The 27,691-nt window shown below is 31.5% G+C and overlaps 1 protein-coding gene across 11 annotated transcripts in view; it reads left to right on the forward strand.

The window, feature by feature from the left end:
• Positions 1–22,801, forward strand: part of LOC107074463 (glutamate receptor ionotropic, kainate 2) — an 84,763-nt gene extending 61,962 nt beyond the window's left edge. For 6 of the 11 annotated variants that reach the window (XM_015335922.2, XM_015335925.2, XM_015335923.2 and 3 more), the window contains 11 exons: positions 2,906–3,109; positions 3,820–4,023; positions 5,890–5,994; positions 7,324–7,581; positions 10,533–10,730; positions 10,843–11,068; positions 11,848–12,012; positions 16,487–16,587; positions 17,214–17,421; positions 19,212–19,577; positions 19,802–22,801. In XM_015335922.2, the coding sequence (XP_015191408.1) occupies positions 2,906–3,109; positions 3,820–4,023; positions 5,890–5,994; positions 7,324–7,581; positions 10,533–10,730; positions 10,843–11,068; positions 11,848–12,012; positions 16,487–16,587; positions 17,214–17,421; positions 19,212–19,577; positions 19,802–19,935 (2,169 nt within the window). In that variant the 3' untranslated portion in view covers positions 19,936–22,801. Of the gene's footprint in view, positions 1–2,905; positions 3,110–3,819; positions 4,024–5,889; positions 5,995–7,323; positions 7,582–10,532; positions 10,731–10,842; positions 11,069–11,847; positions 12,013–16,486; positions 16,588–17,213; positions 17,424–19,211; positions 19,578–19,801 lie in introns of those variants that run through there. The other 5 variants (XM_015335928.2, XM_015335929.2, XM_015335930.2 and 2 more) reach the window with 5 other exon arrangements.
• The last annotated feature ends 4,890 nt before the right edge of the window (positions 22,802–27,691 follow it).

Consider the following 27,691-nt stretch of genomic DNA (forward strand, 5'->3'; position numbering starts at 1 on the left):
TGTCGTACAGAATTTTTTTGGAAGAAGAATTGAAACATAAAATAAATAACATGTCCATATGTGAATGTAAGTTGTCACCATGTAATCCATCCCGTTAGTTCAATTTCAAGCTGTAATTTGAAGTTAATATACGTTCCTACCTTATGTGTGTCCGTGCATGACATACGAAATAATGTCTCTGTGTGTTCGTAGGAGAAGCTAGAGAGCGTGCTTAGTTTCCTACGTGTTCTATCCTCCTATATAACGTTTGGATAACATTGTGTTCCGCGTTTATGTACTTACGGTAGACGTTAGGAGGGAGATGGTATACTCAAGATAGGGTAGAAATAGGAATACAAGTTAACATAGGTTTCACTATACATTCGAGCTATTTGCTAAATACGCTGTTTAATTATTCATGTGTCACTGATGCCTTTCCTCCTTAAGCTCAAACTGAGAATATTAGATTTAACAATCTTCGCTAGAACAATCTTATATCTTTTATATTTTATCTCCTGATTATTATTATTATTATTATTATTATTCAATTACTATGATTCGATAAATTAAAAAAGAAAAGGTGAACACGCAATTCTTTTAATATTGAAACAGAAACAAAATACGTGAAGCATTATAAAAAGCGTAGGTATATATATATATATATATATATATATATATATATATATATATATATATATTTTAATTATCAATGTAACAGTATATTATACGTAAATATATTTTTAATTAAAAACTCGCCATGGTTTAAATAAATAATCAAGAGATAAAATTGTAGAAAAAAAAACAAAAAAACAAAAAACAAAAAGAAAAAAAGGAATAGGGAGTAAATTTTTTCTTTTGACGATCAACTTTATCCGAAGCATGCGCGTTCGTTTAGAAAGTTTCGTAGGAAGGAACGAGATGGAAATTGAGTTGTCCGATCCTGACGTTCGCAGACCAGGAAGCGCATCAAAGCGCATCCTGAATCGGCCGAGCACACCGTGTCGGATGCACGTCTTGAAAACTTACAAGACGGAACGATCGGTGCTTCCTGCGAATTATTCCGTCGTCTCATCCCTATCTTTTATCCCACCCCCCCTTTCTCAACCCTCCTGGTCCCTTCATTCTTTTCTTCCCTCTCTCTTTTGTACAGCTTTTTATAAGTTTTTTTTTCTTCTTTTTTTTTTTATTCACTCGGTAGATACGGTACGAAGAAAATTGGCCACGTGCTCGAGGATAAGTTCAGAAAAAGTCGAGCGAATAATCGCGAAGCTTCTTCGAGAACAAAAAAAAAAAAAAGAAAGAAAGAAAAAAAATGAAATGTTAAAAGAATCACCGAGAAAAGGACTTTTCTATATTCTTTAAGAGAACGTAAAATGCGAATAACCACTACCACCATCGCTACCACCATCACATCATACCCCCTTACGATTCTTTCTTTCTTTCTTTCTTTCTGTCCAATTTTGTGGAAAATCGATTCTCATTGCCATTCCACACTCTTCGAAAGATCTTGATATTTTACTTTTTTTTCTTTTTTTTTTACTTCGCCTCCTATTAAATTCTTCTATTCTTTTATTTATATTATTTTAGTTTTTGTTAGAAATATATTAGAACATTTTCAAATATATTATTTCAAATATCGAATACAATGAAATTTATGAGACAGAGAGAAAGAGAGAGAGAAATAATAAAAAGATTTCGTAAAATATTCGTAATAACTTCGAATTTATAAAACAAAAAATAAAAATATTATCAAATTGAAAACGAGCACGTTGAAAAGTTTTGATTATTATTGAAAAGCTGTACCATATATATAAAAAGCTAACATTTATTTTCTCTGTTTAAATCGAAATTGAAATACGATTGTGAAAAGTTAATAAACGGAACGAAACAAAAAATTGCAATAAAAGGTTGAAGAATAATTTGTTAAATAGGATATATTATATGTATATATATATATATATATATATATATATATATATATATATATATCGTTTATAGAAACATATATATCGTTATTTATTTTGTTAACAAGTGAATCGCAATTGAAAAGGTTGATCCAAATATATTTTAACTCTTTCGAAATAATTCAAGCAGCTTAACGAAGTGATATTTCAAATTTTTCACGAATATAAGAACTTATTACGCAACTCTTTAACATATTTTTTGAACCAATGTTTCCGCCATGGAGCTTTACAATTCGATATGATTCACACGATTTAAAGTAATTTACATTTAAAACGAAACTATACTTAACGTATTTAAAAAAAAAAAAAAAATTGTCTGAAAGAATATTCTTTTTAAATACGTCATATTTTCTATTTAAATTATAAACCACGTTAAATTAAACATTAAAAAATCTTTTTCCTTTTCCCATTTTCTATTTCTGACAAGTTAATAAAAGAACAATCGATACCAATTAAAGATTAGTTCCATGAACAAACGATTTCTCATTGGTAAAGTTTTACAACCGATAAGGATATCGAATGACGAATATTACATATGTACGAGAAAGAGAGGGAATATGTGAGAAAGGGATGGGATTCGAGCAGATATGGATGATTGGGGAAGAGGGTTGGTACCAGATAGCATCCATAAATTAGACGTATCGCGAACAGACTTTCTCATTCGTAGACCGTGGCTGCTAATTAACAGGCAAAAATTTTCTACAATCGTACGATAAGTTAAACGAAAAAATAAAAAAAAAATAAAACATTTACATTGTTAAATAATGTATCATTTGTTGTTTGTTCATTTGATTATCGTCGGTAATACGTTTAATTTAAATATTTATTGAAAATTGTTCAAACAAACTACGTAAACTCTTCCATACATTAACCCCAATAACTCGTGTCAATTATAAAAATAATATTATTGATAATAAATTGAGAGATCGAACGTAATCGAGCTCTAGACATTTCTGCTGCAGGCAGGTTTACATGGGTTAACCGGACGTATAGAGTTCAACGAAGGCAAGAGAAATAATTTCAAATTGGATCTACTAAAATTAAAGAAGGAAGATCTTGTGAAAGTAGGAGAATGGAAGCCTGGAAGCGGCGTTAATATCACGGATGTGGGTGCTTTTTACGAAACGACAGCGACGAATATCACCCTGGTCGTAATGACAAGAGAAGTAAATCATACTACAATCGAATTGAATATTATTATATTTTTTTTTTTTCATCTTAGAATATGAATCAAGTGGAAAGACCTGATCATTTGCGAGAAATTAATCAAAAGTCAAATATTACTATGAAGTGAAATATTATTTTTAGAAATGTCCAATCATATTATATTCAACCCCGTAATTAATGAATTTCCATTGAATCATTTCTACTTTCGCAAATATCATTTCCACACTAAATATATCTTGATTGCTTCATCAAGTTTATTGTTTATATTACCAAATTCATAATATTGCGCATCGTTTACATTATATTCGTTTTCATGATTGTATATACAATATTACATAAATATATAAAAAAAAAAAAATAAAAAAATAAAAAAACTTATGATACGTGTTCTATTACATTCGCGATAGCAATGTTTCATTTTAAAAGCTTTATAAATGAATTGCATCCATTATTCAAGATAAACACGACATGTACAGATAAATCGGAGATTTACAGAATGAATAATGTAAAGGTCATACATTCAAACCCACCTTTAATTATAAGACAATGAACGAAAAAATATGTTTAATATTTTCATGTATCATAATTTTTTATTTATCATTATACATTTTTAATCCTAATTCATACTTATTGTATACTTAAAAAAAATATATATTTTAATACGTAGCCATTATTTCTAACGAGATTTATTTGTTTTTTTTTTTCATAGGAAAGACCATACGTAATGGTAAAAGAGGATAAAAATTTAACTGGAAATGCAAGATTCGAAGGGTTTTGTATCGATTTACTCAAATGGATTGCTGGTCAAGTTGGTTTTCAGTATGTTATTCGTCTAGTACCTGACCATATGTACGGAGTTTATAATCCTGAAACCAAAGAGTGGAATGGCATTGTACGCGAGCTTATGGAAAAGGTAAATCACACGCACATATCGAATTTGATGTTATTATAAATATTTTTGTTAACGAATATAATATCTAATGAATTATTTTATCGTATTCCATAATGTGTAATATTACAATTTATATGTGAAGTAATAAAATATAATATACTTATATAGGAGTCGAAATATATATATATATATATAATAAAGTTATGTCTAATAAAAAAAAAAGAAAAGGTGGTATGGAAAAAGTAATATCGAAAATCGGTAAAGTCATGTTCATGAAGAAGGTAGAGGTTAATTTTATATGTAAAACAGTCCCCAACTACCGACGCAATAAATCTGTCCCTCCGAAAGAAAATTCATTATGCATACTGCCACACAACGATCATCTAATTTAATGTGTCTCCCTTAAAAAAAAAAAAAAAAAAAAAGAAGAAGAAAGTAAAAAATAAAAAAATAAAATAAAAAATCTACGTATCCAATATTCCGATTTGCAGAGATCGGCTGACAGATGTTACACGTGCTATTTGAATTGTAAAAATACCGACTTACTGAAATTAAAATCCGATACGTATTTGTCCACGTGGATATATATATATATATATATATATATATATATATATATATATATATATTGTTCTTCTTTTTTTTTTAAATACAACTTCCCCCCCCCCCTCTTCAAACGTTCAAACGTTCTGTTTAAAACGCGTTGAATATTTTACAAGATATTTTACGGATTATATTCCTATATACATATGCGTGTATCTATTATGCATATCCATTTGTCAACTTATTTCAGATCTTAACAAATAGGTTTTTCGATCGAAAATAAAAACTTAAAATATGTTATACTATATGACGAACAATATTTGACTATTTCGGTAACACTTTTAGGTCAACGTTTCTTTCAGAAGCATTAAAAAAAGAGATGTGGACAAAAAGCACTCCTTCGAAAGGCTTCAAATGAGCATACTTCGAACGTAGAGAAGAAAATTACAGTACTTCGCCGTAACATTTCGATGTTATAAAGGCATGAAAGATGTTGGTGAAATACTTTAAAAGCACAAAGAGACTTTCCAAAGTCTCATTTATGACGTTCTAAATATTTTATCGAATTTCAAGTGTTTGCAATAATTATCATAAAGTTCAAACGGTTGAGTTACACAAATGTTACATTTGAATATTACATTTTTAATATCATCTCACTTAATTATTATCTTCAATTATGATATAATTAAATTTTACTCTCTTATAATTATAATTAAAAGCTTCTTGTAACATTATTCAATTAATTGTTTAAATTAAACTAATATTATATAAGAAGAGCAGTGAAGAGAAAAAGAAAAAGAGAATAATTTGTGCGCATCTTTCTTAAAGAAATAATAAAATGATTCAAAGGGTTCAACGAAAGTCACGTTTGACGAGTTATATTAAAAATTACTATGGAAATAAGTTCACCTATAAATCTTAAAGGATTCGCGTCTTTCGCTGTAATAATAGTGCCGACTAAGCTACTTTCTTAACCCCAAAGATCAGCATTTTATAAAAGATATAGAGGCATCTGACCTTCTTAAAAAAAAGAACGACACATTAACCTAGAAAGCACGTTCACTGTGAGTGCCAGTAAAAAAAGAGGAACGTTCGTTCTTTTTTAAGTCATTCATATTTTTCATTTCCGATTATGAATTATATATCTGTTCGTTTATTAAATAAATATAACTAACTTCAAAATACTCTTGAAAATCAAACGTATACTTTAGCAAGTCAAATGTTTTTTCTTATAATTGCATTTGGTTATTATTTTTCAAAAAGTAGATTTCTCATTTCAAAGTATTAAAGATAAATATTGAAATAAAAAATAAGATGTTATAATATTTCGTTTGTAATTTACAGAGAGCAGATCTTGCAGTAGCTTCTATGACGATCAATTATGCCAGAGAAAGCGTGATAGACTTCACGAAGCCTTTCATGAATCTTGGTATTGGAATCTTATTTAAGGTGAGGTAACTTTAATATTATTAATGTTATTTCTTTATTTATCATTACTTTTTTCTTTTTTTTTCTTTATTTATCTTCTTCTTTCATTTTACGATTTTAATCAAATTTAATTTCTATAAAGTATTTATTTTATACCATAGTATTAACAAATGGAGAGATTATTATTCTTGTTGAAATAATATAATAAACACAATGTTAATAAATGGAATAGCTTATTGAAACTTTATTAATTAAAGTTACATTAAATATAAATAATTTTCTGCATTGTCGGATTACATACTCATAAAGTTTATTACTTTAGAAATTAGTTATTTATACATTGTTATATTTCCTAATAGAAGTCATGTTACCATCAAAATTACCGTTATTTACCTGAATTTAATGAAATAAGCGTATACATATTTTAATGTACATGTTTATATAGTTCATGGATAAATAGTATCGGAATATTTGTTGGTCTCCTCAGTTAGTGTATGAATTAAACAAATATTAATATGGTATGACTGGTATGTATGTAAATAGTAATATGGTATGTAATGACTGAATGAAAAAATAATGTCATTTATATGCAGAACAGCTTTTAGAATTGTTAAAAATTTTAATTTCGAATTACTTGATCATTACTCAACTTTCATATGATTCTATTTAATATTTTATTTAAATCATTTTTATTATAAGGATATTATCTGAATAAATAGATAAAAAGAGGATAATTTCTTCTTAAAAATGGTCTTGGTTTGAAGTCTCTACGACTTTTCGTTCGGAAGATATGGATATTATAATTTGTCATTCATAATTCTCAAGAATTACTCTATACGCATGGTAGTAGTAGCGTGCGTACGCACGTAGTAGGACTTCTAAGAATTTATGTAGGTCACTGGGCCAGCGCCTATTTATGAAAGAAATTATATAGGTCAATGGGTGAACATAAATACTTTTTATTTGAATTAGAATATCTCTGAAAATAAAAGTCGTAGAGACTTCGAACAAAGACCATTTTAAAGGATAAATTTTTATCCATTTTTTAATCAGGAATTGTTAATTAACAATTTGTTATAAACAATTTGTTATAAATGATTGTAAAAAATTATTTTCATCCTGTAATTCGTATCGCTATGAATATATCATATAACTATAAATTTATTAATTTGTTATTAACAATTTGTTATAAAAAATTTATAAAAAATTTATCATAAATTTGAAAAAAAATTAATTTTTACAAAACTAACCAATATGTAATATATTTTTGTCAAATAACCAGCGATCTATGCAAATATTTCTATTTGGCGAGATCCATTTTAATTAAAATCGTAGCATAACGTTATTTAGGTACCCTCCAGTCAGCCAACACGACTGTTCTCCTTCATGAATCCATTGGCTGTGGAAATTTGGCTGTACGTATTGGCTGCGTACATGCTAGTTAGCTTCACATTATTCGTGATGGCAAGATTCAGTCCTTATGAATGGAACAATCCGCATCCCTGTTTAGCGGATAGCGATGTCGTCGAAAACCAGTTTAGCGTTAGCAACAGCTTCTGGTTCATCACTGGTACTTTCCTCAGGCAGGGCAGCGGACTCAACCCCAAGGTACACTAAACGAGGTGCTCCACCATTGGACTACTTCTCTAACTTTCGCCTAACCACTACCACCCCCATCCTCTTCTGGCCAACATACTCTCTTACCATTCTCCTTCAGCTGCTAACTTACTTCCTTGGTTTCTCTCTTATTCTCTTTTTCTAACCCTTTCTCTTTCTTTCTCTTTCTCTCAATCCATCACTGTTCAACGTATTTCCTAAGCACGTCCACTTACCTTTGCTTTTACCGGTGTTTGGTCGGTAAATATTCTTCTTGCTCGCATATATAACTTTGCTTTTTTTAAACCACCCAAACATCACTGAAAGCTCTTCTCATATTTGCTAGGTACTAGAAAGTTTGCGATCGTTTCTGAAACTATCCATAACTGTTAGAATTCTCTAAATGAACTGACGAAGGATATTCTCGAATTATCTATGATCCAATTGTTCTAATATTTTTTTAATTTTTTTTTTTTTTTTTTTATATACTTTCATTACATTTGCGATAAGATCGGCCTTGTTTTTACTGTAAATATATAATTGTAATTGAAAAAAGAAATGAATAAAAACAAGACGACAATTATTAGATCACCCGTAACCGATAGCTTCTCTTACTTGCAATCGGTACTCTTATGCAACGGTGCAATGATCTCAACTTCAATATAAACGTGTCACTATAAAGTTACCGGGTTTCGCAACTTTTCAATCTATATCTAAACACTATCGACTTCCTCGTAATCGTTTTTGTCCATTTACGTATACATACAGATAGAAATTTGTAATCGAAATATATATGGTGAAAATTTATCTTGAAAAATGTACGATGTTTCTTGGATGTTATTTTTCAAAGTTGGACGGAAGATGAAATTGTACAAAAAAAAAAAAAAATAAAGAATATTGTCGACTATTTTTTACTAACTTATTTTTCTTATATATGTATATAGTATATATGCGCGTATTTACGTAACACAAAAACTTATATAAATAAGTTGATAAAAAAGATGAAGAATTGAAGACATAAGCTGAGTTTGCATCGGCGAACATCCTAGTCGGAACGACCACGATCTACGTGAGCATCACGGGAAACTATAAATCGTGGCTGAGTTTGTCATTGCATCCTAGATGCACATTGCAGCTGAGCACCCCGATATTGTACCGTCATATTTTTTTATTACCTATCTTAAACGTTCTACCTAAAATTTTGTTTTTCTTTATTATTCTTCTGTTTGTTTGTTTGTTGTATTTTTTTTTTTTTATCATCATCCACATTTACGATACCAACTTAAAGAACAAATATTCTTATTAGAAATTTTATCGAAATTGTACAAATACGATAATAATCTCACTCGCGAATCGTTAATTCGATAAGTCATTTCGATTTCCATACTAATCGACTATTCAACGTGATACTCTAGCGTAGTACAATTTTATGTACGTGCCTTCCTGTATGTACATAGTTATTTTCCAGTGTAACGTTAAATTGGATTTTCGATAAACGGAAAGTATAGGGGGATAACATATATATATGCGAATGTGTTGTACAAATGAAAATCATTCAAGAACGTTGTTGTATGTTGTGTTTTCTGTATCGTTCTACATGCTTCCATATTTTTCACCATCATGAACGTAAACTGCGAAAAATTAAACTCGTTAGTACACCCAAGCGTATTATTTTTTGTAAAACGAGTTATGCTTATACCGCGTTTATACTATTTCAATCGAGTACAACGTTCATTTCAGTATTAGGTGCAAAAATACCATACGCATAAATTATAATTAAATCGTAAAATGTGAGTGCATTGAATAGAAATCGTATACGATTCTTTAGGGACACGCGAGTATATTGAACACGAGTTTAGTGCAACATATGTACGTTGTTAATTTGATATTTTATTTTCCTTTTAAATGCATTCTTTATTTAAAATATACTACGAACGATCCTTTATTTGTTTTTAATTTTAATAAAATAAAAACAAGTGTTGTCCATCTATTTCCTTTGCTAAAAAAAAAAAAAGAACAAAAAATGATTGTCGTCTTGTAAAATAGAAATATATATATCTAATTTTTTTTTTCGAAGTTTAAATCGGTTCCTCAAAGAGGGAATTCGTTGAAAGTACAACGAACGCATAAAGAGATATCGTATTATTACATTCTTGGAATATCACGAAGATATAAACTTCGAAATATAGACACGATTATATTATACCTTAAATTTGAAAAGCCCTTTGGATTTCATGAATTTTCGATTTATTTTCCAAGTATATCGGTGTTGCATAAAATAGGAAGACATCTGAAATGATATCTAACGAGAAGTCGAATGAACGAATCTTTCAGTGTTTAAAATAGCTCTCTCAAATTTTAACGAATGATCTCAGTGGTGAAAGGAGAGAAGAGAAAAGAAGAAAAGAAAAGAAAAGAAAAGAGAAAGAAAAAAGTTTAGCCTTTAATGGAAAAGGCGCGAATAGCACAGGAGTTTCATTTTAATGCACCGTAGTTTCGATTTTATCGCTCGACGAGTTTGTTAAATTAAATCGAATCTATTGCCGACGGGTCTATCCCTTTATCGAGCATTATTTAACAGCTAAAACAAGAGAAAAGTTTATCAGAAATTATCCTTCGACTTTTCAAAGTGAGATGCTCATCCTTATCACAATTCGGGTTTATATTCCTAATAAAACTTCACAATCAACTTTGTTCCACCGAAATTTTTATTATTACGACTAATTAGGATTTCATTGGAAATTTCTTTTGAAAAAAAAAAAACATCGAATCAAGTATTAAGATTTGTAAATTATTTTCGGATTAGAAATTTATTTTGTTGAAAATAAAAAAAAATAAAAAGAATAGAATCGTTCTATAAAAGATGACCGCAATCGTTATCGATTATTATCGTTATCGAGGATTGCTCGCAGATTTCTTTTTCTTCGTTTGGCATAAAGGATCCTCGTTATTATCTTCCTCAGGCAACCAGTACGAGAATAGTCGGTGGAATATGGTGGTTTTTTACCCTTATAATAATCTCCTCGTATACGGCGAATCTCGCAGCCTTTTTAACGGTTGAAAGGATGATAACGCCGATAGAAAATGCAGCAGATTTGGCGGAACAAACCGAAATATCTTACGGCACATTGGAAGGTGGCAGTACAATGACATTCTTTAGGGTAAGCCTACCAATATTTTTTCAAATATTTAGAATATATATATAAAGAAAAGAATTGCATTCAAAATATTAAATTATCTTAAACTTTTCCTCCATCCCTATTTCATTGCCAGGATTCAAAAATTGGAACTTATCAAAAAATGTGGAGATTCATGGATTCAAAAACTCCCTCAGTTTTTGTAAAAACATACGAGGAAGGAGTTAAGAGGGTACTGGAAGGTGATTACGCATTTCTCATGGAATCTACGATGCTTGATTATGCAGTCCAGAGAGATTGCAACCTAACACAAATCGGAGGTTTATTGGATAGCAAGGGATACGGAATTGCAACGCCAAAAGGTAATTTCAAATAATGAAGACGCATTAATTTTGATGTAGAAACCAGCCACTTCTTATTATTATTATTTCTCTTAGTATCCTGCTTGCAATATTTCCTGGAACTGTTGGTTATTTAACTACCTTAATTTTTTTATATATATAACACGAAAAAACATTTGGCAACGAAAAAACTTGAAATACATACCGAACACCACCTTATTCAAACTATCCTTTACAATCATGCTTCTATTCAAAAAGCTGTTCTAACAGGATACATATAAAAACAGAACACAAAGGTCTATCCTATTTTGCCTAAACTCTGTAGTTGTTTTAATTGCAAATACGTGTTTGCATTGGAATTGTCCATAAAAAAGTACACGCTAACGTTATTGCCAAGAACTATACGTTATATCTTGCTGTCTACCTTACTTTAAAAAATAAAATAAAATAAAATAAAACATAGAAGTCGAAATCAATCAACATAGCTGTCGTATTATTCTTTTTAAAGTTAACCAAAAGAAAGAAAGTAAAAAAGAGAATAAAAAAAAACTGAAATAATCTCGTCGAGATTACGCTAAGAAGCACCTTTTTAATCAAAGCTTTATTTTTCCGTAGATATAAAGAAACTGAAGAAAGACGTAGAAATTAGAAAAAAAGAAAACGAAAAAGAAAAAGAAAAGGAAAAAGGAAAAAGAAAAAAATAAGCGAGTGAAAAAAGATAGTAGATAGAACACATAGCTAGATAGGGCAAGTCGCGAGGAGAATCCTTGACCAAACTAACGAAGGCTTTTTATATGCAGGCTCACCCTGGAGGGATAAAATATCTCTGGCCATTCTCGAGCTACAGGAGAAAGGTGTAATACAGATCCTCTACGATAAGTGGTGGAAGAATACGGGAGACGTGTGTAACAGAGACGAAAAGAATAAGGAGAGTAAAGCTAATGCTCTTGGGGTCGAAAATATCGGTAAGAAGATTTTTATAAATAATAAAAATATACACACACACACACACACACACACACATATATATATATATATATATATATATATATATTTTAATAAATTATCTTTTCTTTCGTGCTTACATTTTCCAGAGAAAAATATGAGAATTTTGATGACAAATAATTGCCACGAGTTGTTCTCTCTTTTTCTTTTTTATAAAAAGATTTTATAATGAAATCTCTTATAGTTCATACGACATTTAGAAAAGAAAAACTAATATAAACTGCATGGGAAAATATAATCGATCCAATCGGTTGTTCTCTCGTAAATCCATTCTAGTGTAGCACACAACAAATGATAGTAAGGCAGCATACGAGTTAACATGCAAATGCTTGACTACATACTTCGAAGGTAAATGCAAAGGTGGTACATAAACTCGTAGATCGTTTCAACCAGAAGCATCGTATTCACGACGACTTTGGGAAATTTAGAAAGCCTCAAATTCACCTACTCAACCCTAAAGTTCTATTTTATAATATAAGCGTCTATCAAATGAGAGTCCTGATTTGCTTTCATTGTATTACCATTGTTTAGTTTCCATTATTGTAAGTGCATAAACGTATGTCTATCATTTCGAAACGTTAATACGGGGGAAATAGTTTCAATGCTGAGAGGAAAATTTGAAATTAAAAGGGAACACACAAAAAAATATAACGAAAAAGAAGTTTGATTAACCGAAGGAAAATATATCTTTTATGTTCGTACGAAAAATGAAGTTTACTGTAGTTCATGTAAGACAAGGTCTAGTTGAACAATAAAAAGATAATGTTTTCTACCTTAAGAACATTCCCGAGAAGAATAGAACTTTATATTTTCCTTATTTTCAGTAAGTTTTCAGTAAGAGAAGGACCTATTCCTTCCTAAGAAATCTTACCTTATGATCTTTTCCTTCTCGGTTCTTCTACTTCTACTTCTTCTTCTTCTTCTTCATTTTTTTATTTTTACCTTCCACCTTAGCCAGCGTACTTCGTAAATTAGATAAGTATCCACTTTAGCAAGTAGTGGGAAGATACTCGACAAGAGTGTAAAGAGGTCTACGCGACTTTACCAAGGAAAATACTACTAAATTGTAGAAAAACTGCTAATTGCATGTTTCGACGATAACTCGACTACCGTTTTCCTGGCCCTTGGAGAATCTAACACGACGATGCTAGGCTATTTACTTCTTGGTCTTACCTCTCTAACGATCGTAAGCTGGAAATTCTCTTCTCTTTCGTTAAAAGTCACGTGGAATACAACAAGAAATGAAACTTCCAAAGAAAACGAAACAAAAAAAAGAAATAAATAAATCGATCATCGAGCAAAACTTTAAGAATTTTTTTGATAAGCTTGAAATTCTTTTGTGGATAAAAAATAAAATAAATAGAATTAGGATTCAAAAATGGTTTCTCTATATTTAGAACGTTTTAATTGTTTTACCAGATATTTATATTCCTTTTTATCTTTGACACGAATTTTCTCACGATCAACGAGACGGAAAACTGTCGCGTTTCACTTGGGAAAACCTACTGGAAATTGCAGACGTGCTACTAATTGCTCTTCTGCCAAGACGATGCTCCTGTTTATTTTTAGACTAGAGTAAATGTAACATCTTATATTAGCTGTCGTCTTAAATTCAAAGTTTTACATGTAACCGTACAACCTTTTGACAATTTCTTACATATCATCGTTTTGACAAGATACTCGTGTATGATATTTATCTCGTAAACTACACTATCCACGCGATTATAAGTAAACGTTTAATTATCTAATTATATTTTAATAGAAAATTTGTATATTATACATATATACTAGTACTTATTTACATTGGAATATTTGTCATTTACCGAGGATCGATAAATAAGCAAATTTACTATTTGCATTGGTTTGACTTATGACATCGTAACTTCAGACATACCGAATTAATTCCGCAAAGATATTCTGCAATCAAATATCTGCTTTTAAGTTTAATGAACCTACCTATGGTAAAGCTTCGAATCATCATTAGAAAATGATAATGAACAAACTAAAATATTATTCTCATCAGAGATATTAAACTTATATTATAAAATAGTTAATTTTGTGCATTGTCTAATCAACGATAAATTAAAATCCTATCGATAGAAGTTTCAATAAATTCGATTAGAAAATTTTTATTCTATCTCCTAGAAACGTATCACTTAAATTGGATTACATTTCGATCATATTTAACCAATAATTTAACAATGACATTAAACGAAATTCTGGGCAAAGAGTTAGAAAGGAATTCTCCAGTTCATTCGTACTAAATCCAATCTTCCAAAGTCTTACTCCATTAATTTCCCAGTAATTATAACTTGAGAAGGTTTCTATGAACTTTCGCGAGAAAGGTTTGCGTAACTCGAGTCTTCCTCGTGGCTAGTATTTACTTGTGTTTCTGTAAAGCACGTTGAAAAGGGATCTCATAGAATTCCAGTATCTTACCAAAGTTCTGACATACCTTTTGTTATCTTTGATCAAGAAAAAAAGGAGTAATTTAAAAGAACTGCACGTGTACAATGAGCGACAAAAGTAATTCGGGTTGTGTAAGGGTCCCCGTGGGTAGAGGGTGGTAGAATACTTCCACAGTATTTCCTGCTTGTCGTAAAAGGCGACTAAAAGGAGTTTCTAAAGTATCGTATTAGAAGAAAATAGTGATTGTTTTAAATGAACAGTAGGTGTATGAATATTTCTGTGCTTCACTTTACATAGTTGGATCTATTGCATACACACATAGATAAGTACATTATACAGCTACGCTCACACATATACTAACACATACGTATATATAATAAATAGATGTATATAAATTCATCCGCAACGGTCCGCGAAACTTGTTCTCTTCCGGTGATACGTCGTGAATGTCACGTAAATCACGCTTTACACGGTTATGCAAATCTTACTTGAGTCCTTTTCTGACCATCTCTGGGGGCGTAAATGTCGCACGAAATTCATTATGGGCAAAGAAAAAGAAAAAGAAATAAAAAAAAAAGAAAAAAAGATATTACCTTGGCAGTAATAGCACCGTATCCAACTTACGTGTCCTTCATTTACTACGTGTAGTAACTTTTTCATTCCTTATTTCTTTTTTATTTTTTATTTTTTTTATTTCTATTTTTTTTTGCGAATCTGTTATCAGCACAAACCAAACGAGGAGAACTTTCAACGAGATGATGAAGACGCGCGAGAAGAAGAAGTAGGAAAAAAGGGGAAAAGAAAAACTTTAGTTTCTTGATAAAATACGTGCAAGTCGTTGCGATCGTTTTCTTTTCGTTCGAAGTCTTTTCTCGAAAAAAAAAAAAAAAAAAAAAATATAAAAAAATACACAAAAAAAGCAAGCTAGAGGAGTTCATTAGCGCGAAAGAATTTGAAGAGGAACGCGTGTCCGTCTCACTCTTTCTTTCGTAGTATTTCTTTTCGCTTGTATAAAAGAATTTCTAAAGTTGTTCCTCGTTCATGCTCAGCAAACTTGTCATCGATGAGTAGGAACCAACTTTAAGAAAAATTTTCTCTTTATAACTATACGTCGTATGCACAACTTGGTGTCATAAAGTTACGAAACATAGTAAAATAAGTATTATCGGTTTGAATAATATAGAATTTTGCAAAATGTTGCTAAAGATTATATGGAAATGATAAATAAAAGTTTAGTTCATGAAGTGACTTCATATTTTCTAATAAGATTGAATAAATAACACGACAAGCATGACTAACATTCGTTAGTTAAAATACTGGAAAAAAAGAAAAAGAAGAATAATTAATTGTTCGAATTATGAATGCAATTTGAAAAAGAATGTTTTTGAAAATGTCACCATTTCAAATCTAATACTCCAGGGAATATGGTAGTTTCCTACGTACGACTCACGAAACGATGCTGCTCTTCTTGGATATTGCTCGCACGATTTTCCCTTCTACCTTATCCCTACTCCTTTCTTTATTTTACTTCACTTTTATATATATATATATATCTTTCATTCTTTTCCGCAATTCAAACTTTTTCTCTTCGGACTTTTCCTCGACTTTCGTCTTTCCTTTGTAAAACTTTTTCGAACAAAGGATAAAACGAAAACCAAGAAGAAGAAGAAGAAGAAGAAGAGGAGAAAAAAGGAAGAATGAAAGGTAGGAGAAAAAGGAAAAATGGAGAGAATGAAAGAATGAAAAAGAGAAAGTGAAAGAGAAAATAAAGGGACATAACAAAAGGTGTAAGAAGGGATAAAGAAACATGAAGGGATGAAATAAGGGAAAAACAAGTAAAGTTGCAGCATTTCGATGTTCGTCGTGGAATTTGCCAGCGGCTAAGGTTGAAAATCCGAAAGCATTTCGCGTGCGGAATTAGGAATAGAAAAGGAATAAAAAAGAAAAAGAGAGAAATAGGGGGAGAGAGGGAAGATGGAGAGAGTCAGCACTAAAATAATGAACTTACACTTTTTGCCATTCTAGGTGGTGTTTTCGTCGTGTTACTTTGCGGTCTTGCTTTAGCGATCCTAGTGGCTATCCTCGAGTTCTGTTGGAATTCCAAGAAAAACGTTCATTCCGACAGGGTAAGCAAACTTTATCCCCCTTTCAAAGCCGATAATTGCGACAAAGTTTTCTCTACTTTCTCTCGTTACATCGCTCGCTGCATGACGAGCGAAATGAAATTTTTTCTTCATCCTGTTGACCCTACTTATTAACCGTTTTATATATATATTCTTTTTCAATGTTGATTTCAATCATTAGACTTTAATGACAAAATATAATTAACCAGTAATTTTGTACGATAATAAGAAGTACCATCAAGTAATTAAAAAACTTTCAAGAAGGGATGATAAAAAAATTATCGTGGGCTCCTTTTTCTTGCATGAGATCGAATGACGGTTATGATTGTACTTGTGTATTGTCTCTTTGGTGTTGCCGTACCTGCTGGATTCTTCGATGACCTGTACACGATCGTCAACGACTAACTAACAACGACGGTAAACGCACGCACGTTGTATACTCTTTTCCTATTACCCATTGACACATATTCAATTTGTTTCTTTTCTTTCCTATCTTATTCCTTTCCCGATCCGTTATATACAATTAAACGAGCATACATACATAACCCATACATAACCCTCTGCCATCATCACATCGTGCTTGCATGCGGTATATGACATGGAACACGGACACGGAACGGAATCTACAGTCACTGTGTGCCGAAATGTTCTCGGAATTACGATTCGCCGTTCGTTGCGGATCTCGGCAGAGACCAGCTTCTAAATCACGGAATTCCTCGGTCTCAGTATCCTGCGGCAGATGCAGTCCTCGTTCCACAAGAAGAAGAACGAGATATTATTCAAACGGACACGAAGAAACAACCTACGTACCTAGCTTGGATATACCTAGGTTAAATGGTGTAAGTCCTGTCCCTCATAAAGGGCCCGACCGATCAACGTTTCTTCTTCTTTCGATTATTATTTCCAATTTCACAAGTGCTGGATTATTTCTTTTTTATTTGATTTTTTTAGTCTTTCCTAATCTTATACGATTCATTATTTATATCTTGAAAGATATTTAACCGTTTCTCCTTTTTCTCTTATCAAAAAGGTAAGAGAATCACGAGTCTTGTACGAAAGGAGAAACGTAGAAAAGGGGACAAGTGATAAGGCTGGAATAGTTACTTCGAGCACGAACGAGTCGCATTTCTCTCGAAAGAATAAGATTCGTTGGTCGCAAAGCCTGTACTCGTTTCCATGGTATATAATTCGATTTCAACTCCTCTGTAACTTACAAAAATCTTATTTTTCAACGAGAAGGAAAATAATCTTATTTGGTGAACGTTATGAACAAAAAAATAATACGTTTAAATATATGTATATTATACTTTTACATTCCTTTCGATAACAATGAAGATATTAGTATTTGTTACCGTGAAAACATAGTACTAGCACTCATGGACCCAGACATTTTCTTAGCTCTGACAGGTAAGCTCGGATTATAAGTCACTCTTGAGCACGAAGAAAAACCGAATTCCGTCATGAATATCAAGGAAGTATTGTAAATAGGAGTATCATTTTATTCGTAAATAATTTCTGTGTATTTCCACATCTATTTGTCTCTTCCTCTCTCTATCTATCTCAATTTATTTTCTCTTTCTTTGAAAAATGTATTTTTACATTTTCGTTTCTTCTACTAAAAGTATTTATGTCGTTATCACTAGTATACAAAAAACGAGTCGCAGTATTTTCAAACATAATTTGCAAAAATTCTTCTATTTATCTTTATTTTTATTTCAATAAAAAATTGTTATTAGCTTTATATGCATTAATATATAATAATTACAAAAATTATTGATATCATGTAAAATTTTTATATAAGAAACTTTTAGTGCATTGTTCAGATATCTATATTTATATATATTTCACGTTAAAACGAGCCGTTCAAAAAGAGGTAAGAATGGAACGTCCTGGAGCGTAAAAAATTGTTACCATCATAGAAAAAGGAAAATCCGTGAATAGTGCTCGTGATCGGTACGGAAGTGATTTTTCCAGACCAGATCACACATTCAAGATCATCAACCGACTTACGCGCGGTGGATAGGTGAAAGAAAACGTTACGGTTAAAGAGAAGAAAATAAATATAAAAAAGAATCACTTTACTACGAATACGATGCGCGATATTTTATAAAAAAAAAAAAATATAAAATAAAATTTGCGCGTGCGCGTGTCTACTTGTGTATACTTCTTACATTATTTATGGAAAGTAAACACTGCAGATGAAAGTACACAGGGAAATTGATTACGAACAAGTTATGAGATTTCAGTATTTCAGTCTACTGTTTCCTCCTACCAACGATCCTCTCATCGTGTACCTGTCACCTCGATTTAAAGTTTAATCACAATCGGGGGAAGTTAGGAACGGCGTCTCGATTTAGCCTCATCGGTGAATTTAATCGAAACTGCTAGGAGAATTTACGGGGGGTAAAATTGAACATTTTGCGATTGAAATTTTAATGAAAGAAGAAAGGGAACATAAAAAAAAAAGGAAAGGAAAATAATGAAATCGATAATCAATACAAAAGTCGAATACGAATTAAATGTTTAAAAATGAACGATACTATAAAATAATAAAAATAATATATATATTGAGATACTCCGAGATATGTTTATATATAGCTGACACGTGTTATTCGTTAATTTATCAGCAGGAGGGTGGTGCATTGCCGATGACGGAGATGAAGAAATCATTGAGCTTCGATCAAGTGGGGGCGGCCCGTGGAGGGAACACCTAGCACAGGCCTCATCCTCATCCTCATCCTCAGCAGCAGCAGCAATTGCAACAACAACAGCAGCCGCAACAGCAGCCACCACAGCCAGCGTGCAAAGTCACACCTACGCACACTCGTCACACACACTGCCACTCTCATTCACACAATCACAGCCACAGTCACAGTCACAGTCACACGCACAAGCACCAGGCAGCCCCATTGAAATCGAGACGGGGTTCTTCAGGCATCGTCTTGGGTCAAGGTTAGATGCGTTCGATGTCGATGACGAAGACTCGTTTCTCAGTAATTGCAATTCTCTCTCTCTCTCTCTCTCTCTTTCTTTCTCTCTCTTTCTTTCTCTCTCTTTCTTTCTCTCTCTTTCTTTCTTTTTCTCTATCTTTCTGTGCAACATCATATCTTTCTTTTTCCCCTTTACCACAAAAATGAACCACGATCAATAGTGAAACTAGGAATTGAAGAAAATAAAGAAACAAAATAAAAAAGAAGGTAATACTAATTTGAAACAGGAGGTGACCACCCTGAGAGCATTCTCTGGAGATTCGATTGTGATCTAGGGGGTGAGCCAGATGTGGTAATCTCTCCGCCACCCCCGCCACCACCGCCACCCTCTGCAGCGGTTTCGAGGACCACGACCCTTTGACCGATACTAGAAGAGGTACCTACAGGTGTGCCCGTCCAGAATGAGCTGCCAACTCAGGCCTCCGTCGTGATCAACGTGATCGACCAGAAGGAGACGTGTTTATAGCACACATAGTCGGCGGAACCGTACGATCTAACGATATCCGCCGAATAAATATGCGCCGAAACTAAGGAAGAACGAATTATTATTCCTTTGGAGGATTAATCGAACCTGCTGTTGATAACTGCCGCTGCAACTGCCGCTGCAATTTGCGTTGCAACTTGCGCCGCTATTTTTGCCGCTGCTGACGTTACGTCAATAGTAACGCGTTCCCGAAATCCTTTATCGCCGATAATGATACAGATATTCGTCATCAAACGATTTATTTTTTTTCTTTTCCTTTATTATAGAAATGTTGAATGTTATTTTCTTTTCTTTTCATCGAACGTGTAATAAAATTACACGACGAAGAAGTCAATTAAAATGGTAAATGTCTAAACTCGAATTAAAAAAATAAAAAACGCGACGAATACCTGTGTCCAGTCGTTGATAAGGAGGATAAAAATATACAAGAAAAAAAGGGAAAGACGTTCGAGAATATAAAAGTCAAACACATATCGATTGAAAAAATCCATGATTTACTTTTTATTTTTCGATAACGTTCGATAAGGCGAACCGATCATTAAATCTATTGATTGATATTCATATAGGAAAATGAACAAGATTATTTATTAATTTTACATTGTTTGTTGTACAGAGTAACTTATCGTTTTTAAAATGAAAAAAGGAAAAGCAACTCGGATCTTTTCGAGTGTCGCTTTATCGAAACGTTCGAGAATGTTGAAACGTCGTAAAGGGGACGATCGAAAATAAAATATAGTAAAATATATATTATATATGTAATAACAAAATAAGTAAAAAAAAATAAAAACGTACGTCGTTGCAGTCGGACCAAATTCGAAGCGATCACTGCCAAAGCTTAATAAATTATTATTCGCAACGTCGAATACGATTATCGACGAAGCACGGACAAAGTTTATAGTCTGACCGATTCGTGAATTATTATACCGTTTTAAGAGGTATCGCTGTAAGAACGATGGCCTAAAAAAAAAATTTTAATAGCTTTAGCTACGTTACGCAATTATAAAATAATCCGATCTGTACGTCCGATTTCTGGACTCTCTCTCGACGTTCGGATTCTTAAAAAAAAAAAAAAAAAAAAAAAAAACACATATACATTTTGACACCCGAGTTCGAAGGACACCGATATTACCAGCCAAGCTTTTCCATTCGAAATTTAAACTTAGGCGCGTCGTAATAATATCGTAAAAATGCACAATAAACACGTAGGATTACTGATATTGACGAGGAACAAAAGAAAAAAATGGGTTCAAAGTTACCGAACGAATGTCATCAATTTTCAAACGAAACAAAGAAAGAATGGATAAAACATAGGACGCATTTTTAAATTTTCAAAACGATACTAAATTCATTTTGAGAAGGGACGGACAAAAAATGAAAAAGTCATTCGAAATTTTCGTTAAAATTTCATAATTCAAATCGATCGTGATCTCGCGTTTTATTTTATACATATACTATGGATTTGAGCTTATATTGACGAATTAATGATTCGTTAACGAGATTCTATCAAATCGAACAGATTTTTTTGAAAAGTTCTTTCATTTTAATCTTGTGTCAAAATCAAAATTTAAGGAAAAAACGTTCGTTCATTCGTTCGTTCGCTCATATGTTTGCATTTGGCTCGAACGACGTCGACAAAAAGTCAAAGAAAAGAAATAAACGGATAAAACTTCGCGCAACTTTTTCAAGATATTTTAATTAAAGTGAAAAATCCTCATTAAATCGAGAACTTTTTTCATTTTTCTTAGGAAGAAATATTTTCACGAAGCAGACTAGACGTATGTATAATAAAAATGTGTTTAACGCACGAGATTCGTCAAGAAAAAGCTCTGCTACCGCAAAAATCTACGGATCGGTAATTAAAGCCTGGAAAATAACTTTAGCTCTTCGAATACGTTCAAACGATGATATCGTTTGCATGCTAAACGACTTGTACATATGTATATATATACATATACATAATATACATATATATATATCTCGTATTAACGTATGTGTAAACCATAGATAAAAAGGTGTGATAGGTCGATAAGAATCTTAATCATATTTTGACACGATCGACGCGAATTTATTATTATTATATATAAAATGTTAATATATATATATATATATATTACAATATGTGTATATACGGCGACTGTGTGTTTTTTCACGGATGATAAGAGAATTTAGGATGTTAGAGGAACGAGTATGCAACGATGATTAAAATGGCCCACTCGTTTTTTAATGTTGGATGTGAGAATGTATTACGTGAATGTATCGTACGTGTATCGTGCGTATAAAAATGTTTAAGAATGTTAGAGTGAGAGAAATTGTGAATAAGTGATGTAGCTAATACACCTATTACGAATTGACGGACTTATTAGAATACCTTCCATTTTTCAAGAAACAAAAAATCCATGTAATATATTCAATTCAAAGTATAATCAAATACTTTGAGATACGCGATACTTTTGATTGTCGAATTGGTAACATGATCGTGTAAAAATTCAATCTGTTATATAAATATCAAATGAAAAAATACAAAAAAAAAGAAACTGATACAAAGTAAAGAAGAAAGATACAAAAAAAAACACACAAAGTAAAAGGGCAACGCATCCAAAGAAGCCCGACGTGTTTAACGTCGTGTTCACCGACTTTTCATAATTATATGGTAGTATTGTGTATAATAATAAAAACGTACCATCTCTTTTTTAATTCATTCCGATAGCCCTTTGCGTATGAAAAAATAAAAAATTTAAACGATTTCTATCTTTATTGTCCTTCTTTTCTATTTTTTTTTCTTTTTTTTTGTATATTTAGGCATGTAGTTTAAAGAAAATTAAAGAAAAGAAGAATCATAACAAGGTTTCTCGATGACAATGAAAGGAAAGCAGAAGGAAGAATGGACAACGACAGGATTCATCAATCTAACGAATTGATCATTTCGAAAATAGGAAAATATTCCAAGTAAGCTGTATAAATCTCATTCACCTAAATTAACTACACTAGTTACTTATTATTATCCGATATTATTATTTATGCAAATTTTTTATTTTCGCGTTACGTTACCTTACTATCTTCCTTTGCAACTACTCAAATAATTTTCTCTCCTTTTTCTTTGTTTCTTTTACTCATCGTAATTACGTAATGATTTTCCTAAAATTCTCCTCAAATCTTTTAAATCTAAAACAGATATGTTAATAAATTTACAATTATATTTAATGTTTTTGTGTGTGTGTGCCTTCAGAAATGCCATTATACATATATCAAATGGAGGAAAATCAAAAAGGTTTGTTGTTAAGTCCAACGAAGATCACCTGAAACAAAAAGAAAACTATATTAATCATACAATCAACTTATGCAATAGCCTGACATATAAATCGTCCAATTCGCAGATGCACTTTTCAAATTGAATTCTCTATTTACTTTTATCAAATATCTATTTACCGTTGCAATGAAATTAAATTTAAACGCGTAATTTTACATTTACAAAAAATAATAAAAATAAAAAAGTAAAAGTACAAATATTAAGTTACTAGAGAAAATAATATGTATTAATTATTATGATTAATACTTTTAAACTGCATTATATAGAAAAGAAAAAATTGCAAATTTAATAAAATACGATCACAGTTAAAAATCTTAGGGACAAAAAAAAGAGAAATTACTTTGATATTCAAAAAACGATAATTAGGCTTCAAAATGTAACAATAAGGGAATTTAAATATTTTGACTCGAACTATAACTAAACACATATGAATCTTTTTGACAATTAGACACGGACATGGTGTCCAAAGGAGATGGAATGGTCCATCATCTCCAATTATAACTAGAAATTAATGACGAGCAAAAAAGTAAAACAATAAAATATAAAATATGACTAGAGAGCCATTTTCTAAAGGTTCGAACTTGTTGTTGAACCTTTGAAAATAACTCAATAGCCTCAGTAGTTGCCCTCTTGAGCCACAATTAAGTGGGGGCCTCTTCGGCATTAAGCCTCTTCTTTCTTCATTCCATGAAAACTGCATTTGGACATTTCCTACGTGCGAGCAAGATAAGATATTTCATACTAATTTTGCAAATGAACTTGTATTTTATTATGATTCTAATTCTCAATTATTACAAAATTAATTTACATTTCGCGTTCACTTTTCTAGCTCGTGGACCATCAATGAACATAGAGTTTATTGATCATAAACGAGAACATTTAATCGAATGTCCAAGCAGATAATAATTTCCCTCGATGACCTAATAACACTTCGCACTTTTAACGTCTAGTAATAAAATCGAATTGAAATAAAAGGTGCAATAAATGTAATGCATTTTCTTGCAATACTTTCATTTCATTAATATGTTATATTTAATTATATCAAACATTTGTAGCTGTAAGATGAAATCACGATAGTGCGTAGTGCTAATCCTGAAATACTTAAAACTAAGTATCAAATGCATCAAAGAATTTGCGAATTTGATTCGATTCTATCTCGCTCGAGATAAAATCGAAGTAGAAATGAATCCTTCAAATGGTTGCAAATACCTTTGAATCATGATACATAATAAAGATCACAGAATAGTCACAAAATAAATTAACAAATCAAGCATAATATAGAATGAGATGATCAAATTTTGTAACAATTCTGTATAAACCAGGAGGCGGAATTTCCACTCCGGAGTGGAAGCAAGAAGTCTAATGCCTTTGGCCCTGGATCCTACCTACTTAAAATTAAAGTTTTCACATTCATTCAGAGAAGTATGCTACCTGCCTGCCTATTACCCATATTTTTACCCATTTTAAGAAAAACCATACATACCCACCCACTCACTCCACGGTTCTCACACATACCACCAGGGTGCAAAAGCCTAAACTAGAGAGCATGCCCCGGGACACCTCCGACACCCTAGTTCAACCACGTTTTCTAAACTTATATGCTAATGGGTATACGTACGTTTTGCTGTAATCGACTGCCAAGGCTAATGATTATTGCATAAAAAACTAAAGCAAAAATACAAGTATACACTAGTATATTTATATGCATACTAGTAATATACAAGTATATCAAAGTTTCTACAAATAAATGCAGTAACTCTACTATGTAAACGATTATCAAAAAAATTAGAAATATTTAATATAAATATAAGAATGAAGATAGATATGTAGAAGTAATGCTTTAGGTATTTAATGATGTATTAAATGAATAAAAAATATCGCGAAACGATGTACAATACACACTACCTAATACGCACACACAGGTGTAAAGTACATCGTGCAATCACTAGCACAATAACAGCCGCCAATAGGGGAAAAAACTAAAACTAAACCCACGCTTACTGTTTCTCACCCATACGTGTAACACCTGGGCACACGCATAGATGAGAACGCAGAAAGTATGGGGGGGAGAAACGGGAGATTAGTATATTAGAAGCTGAAAGTCCTGATCTAAAAAATATGATTAACACATATATAAATATATCAAAAGATTTTAATAAAAATTCATCTAAACGGGCTAAGGACTCTACAAGTCATTTGGTGAATAATGACTTAAACAAGCGAATGAAAAAAAAAGTTACCCCATATGAAACAATTATAGTTTCGAGGTAAGGATGTATTAAAAGACTCTACAATGATGATGTATATTTTTTGCAAACCTCGGACGACTCCTTTCATTAAGTTGGCTGTTCTAATGAAAGAACTGGGCTTTGAGCCGCCACTTAACTGCCAAAGTCTATCCGTCGCGAGTGAGTTTGTCTTCTTGCTCATTTATTTAAAATATCAAAGTATTGATATATCAAAATTAATTTCGATTACATAAACTATGTACGAAGCAATGCATGTAAGACATTTATTACATGCTTTTAACACGTAATAAAAAAGAGAGTGCATTTATTAAATGCATTATTAATCAAATGAATTTAACCGATGAGACAAGAAAACCTATCCTGAACTAATAATAAAACATACAATAAAACATAGAATAAAATATACAATTTTCATGAGTAACTCCTAAAAAGGAATTACTCATGTGCTCGTCAATAATTTATTTAAATAATTACAACCAGTAACTCGTGCCGATTTGGACCTTTCATCCTCGGCATGATTGAGCACTGGAGGGACTTTAAATAAAAACTCACGGTTTAAGAAGTTCTGCGATGGCTCCAAAACACTCCTACTTCGCAGCAAGTATTGTAATCTGACGATGGAAGACGATACTCGATTTGCCATCGAAGAAGGTCTATCGAAGATCCATCCAAAATCTATCGAAGATCCATCCAAAATCCATCGAAGATCCATCGAAGAATTCATTCAACATCTTTGAAAGGAAGAGAATCCATGGTTATATCTGTAAAATAAAATAGAACAAAACGATAAGTTATCTGGAATATTATCAAAAATCATATAAAATAAAATTGAATAAAATGTAAATACTAATAAATACTTACAATGCATTCCAAAGAGATGCAGCTCTATTGCACCATGGTGATGCACCTCGCGTGAATCTAAAAACGCGGTATAAACGAAAATAAGAAACTATAGATGAGTTTCTTATCGCGAATCCGAAATTTTATTATACGACGAACAACACTGACTCTAATTCGCGTTTGATTTTAACTTATTACTCGCCCGATCACTGATTCTAAACTGCACTAATTCAAAGACTGCATTGCTCGCAGTCAAATGCAAGAACAAAAATTTCACTCCCGGTCACTTCACATGGGCCATTCGTGCACGATTGCAATCTGAAACTGAAATAAAAAACAATACTATTAATATCATTACTATTACAGAAAATCATAAAAATTTTTGAGGAATTATTTAATACAAAAATATACTCACTTTAAATCTTTATTGATGAATGCACAATGGGACTCCCATCCTTAGGATGACGATGACAATGCACAAATAATGACTATAAAACTGCATTACATGCAATTAATTCAATTAACACTAGATTTATGAACTGAGAAAATTTGATTCATTTCAAACTTTTTTGTTACATATATATAAAATAGAAATATTTTAATTAATTGTAATTTCATAAAATTTAAATTTAATTAATCTTAAAGTAGAATATTTTTTTAAAATACATGGTAATTTTTAATGCTGTAATGAAATATACATAAACATTAATTCCTCTCCTCTATCCACTTTTTCATTTAAACAATGTTTGTAAATTTTTAAAAAATAGTGAACAAAACAATAGTGAACAAATCTAGTGTTAAACGAATTTCTAAATAAATTTAATTAATAAAATGTGAATACCATTCCAACGATGATCTGAAACACAAATAAAAACAAAATTATATAAATCATTGTTATATAAAAATTACTATAGTTATTGAGAAAATGTTTAATATAAAAATTGACTTACGTTTTTTCTTTATTGATGAATGCACGATGGGTCTCCTACCCTTAGGATGACGATGAGCACACGTTTAAACTTAATAAAAGAAACTTGCGAGTTTCTTAACCGAGCAAACGAAACTTTAATATACGACGATCAACGCTGAATCTACTTGTCGACTTTTTTATATTTTATTTTAACACGATGCAACACACGAGAACCTCATTGCCTACGCGCTCGATTGCAATGATTTTCTGAAACAAAAAAAGAAAAAAACAATTAATATCATTGTTGTAATAAAAATCAATTGAAAT

The sequence above is a fragment of the Polistes dominula genome, unplaced genomic scaffold, assembly GCF_049000335.1.
Source record: "Polistes dominula isolate Pdom_NZ unplaced genomic scaffold, Pdom_raw_medaka contig_79, whole genome shotgun sequence".
Taxonomy (NCBI): Eukaryota; Metazoa; Arthropoda; class Insecta; order Hymenoptera; family Vespidae; genus Polistes; species Polistes dominula.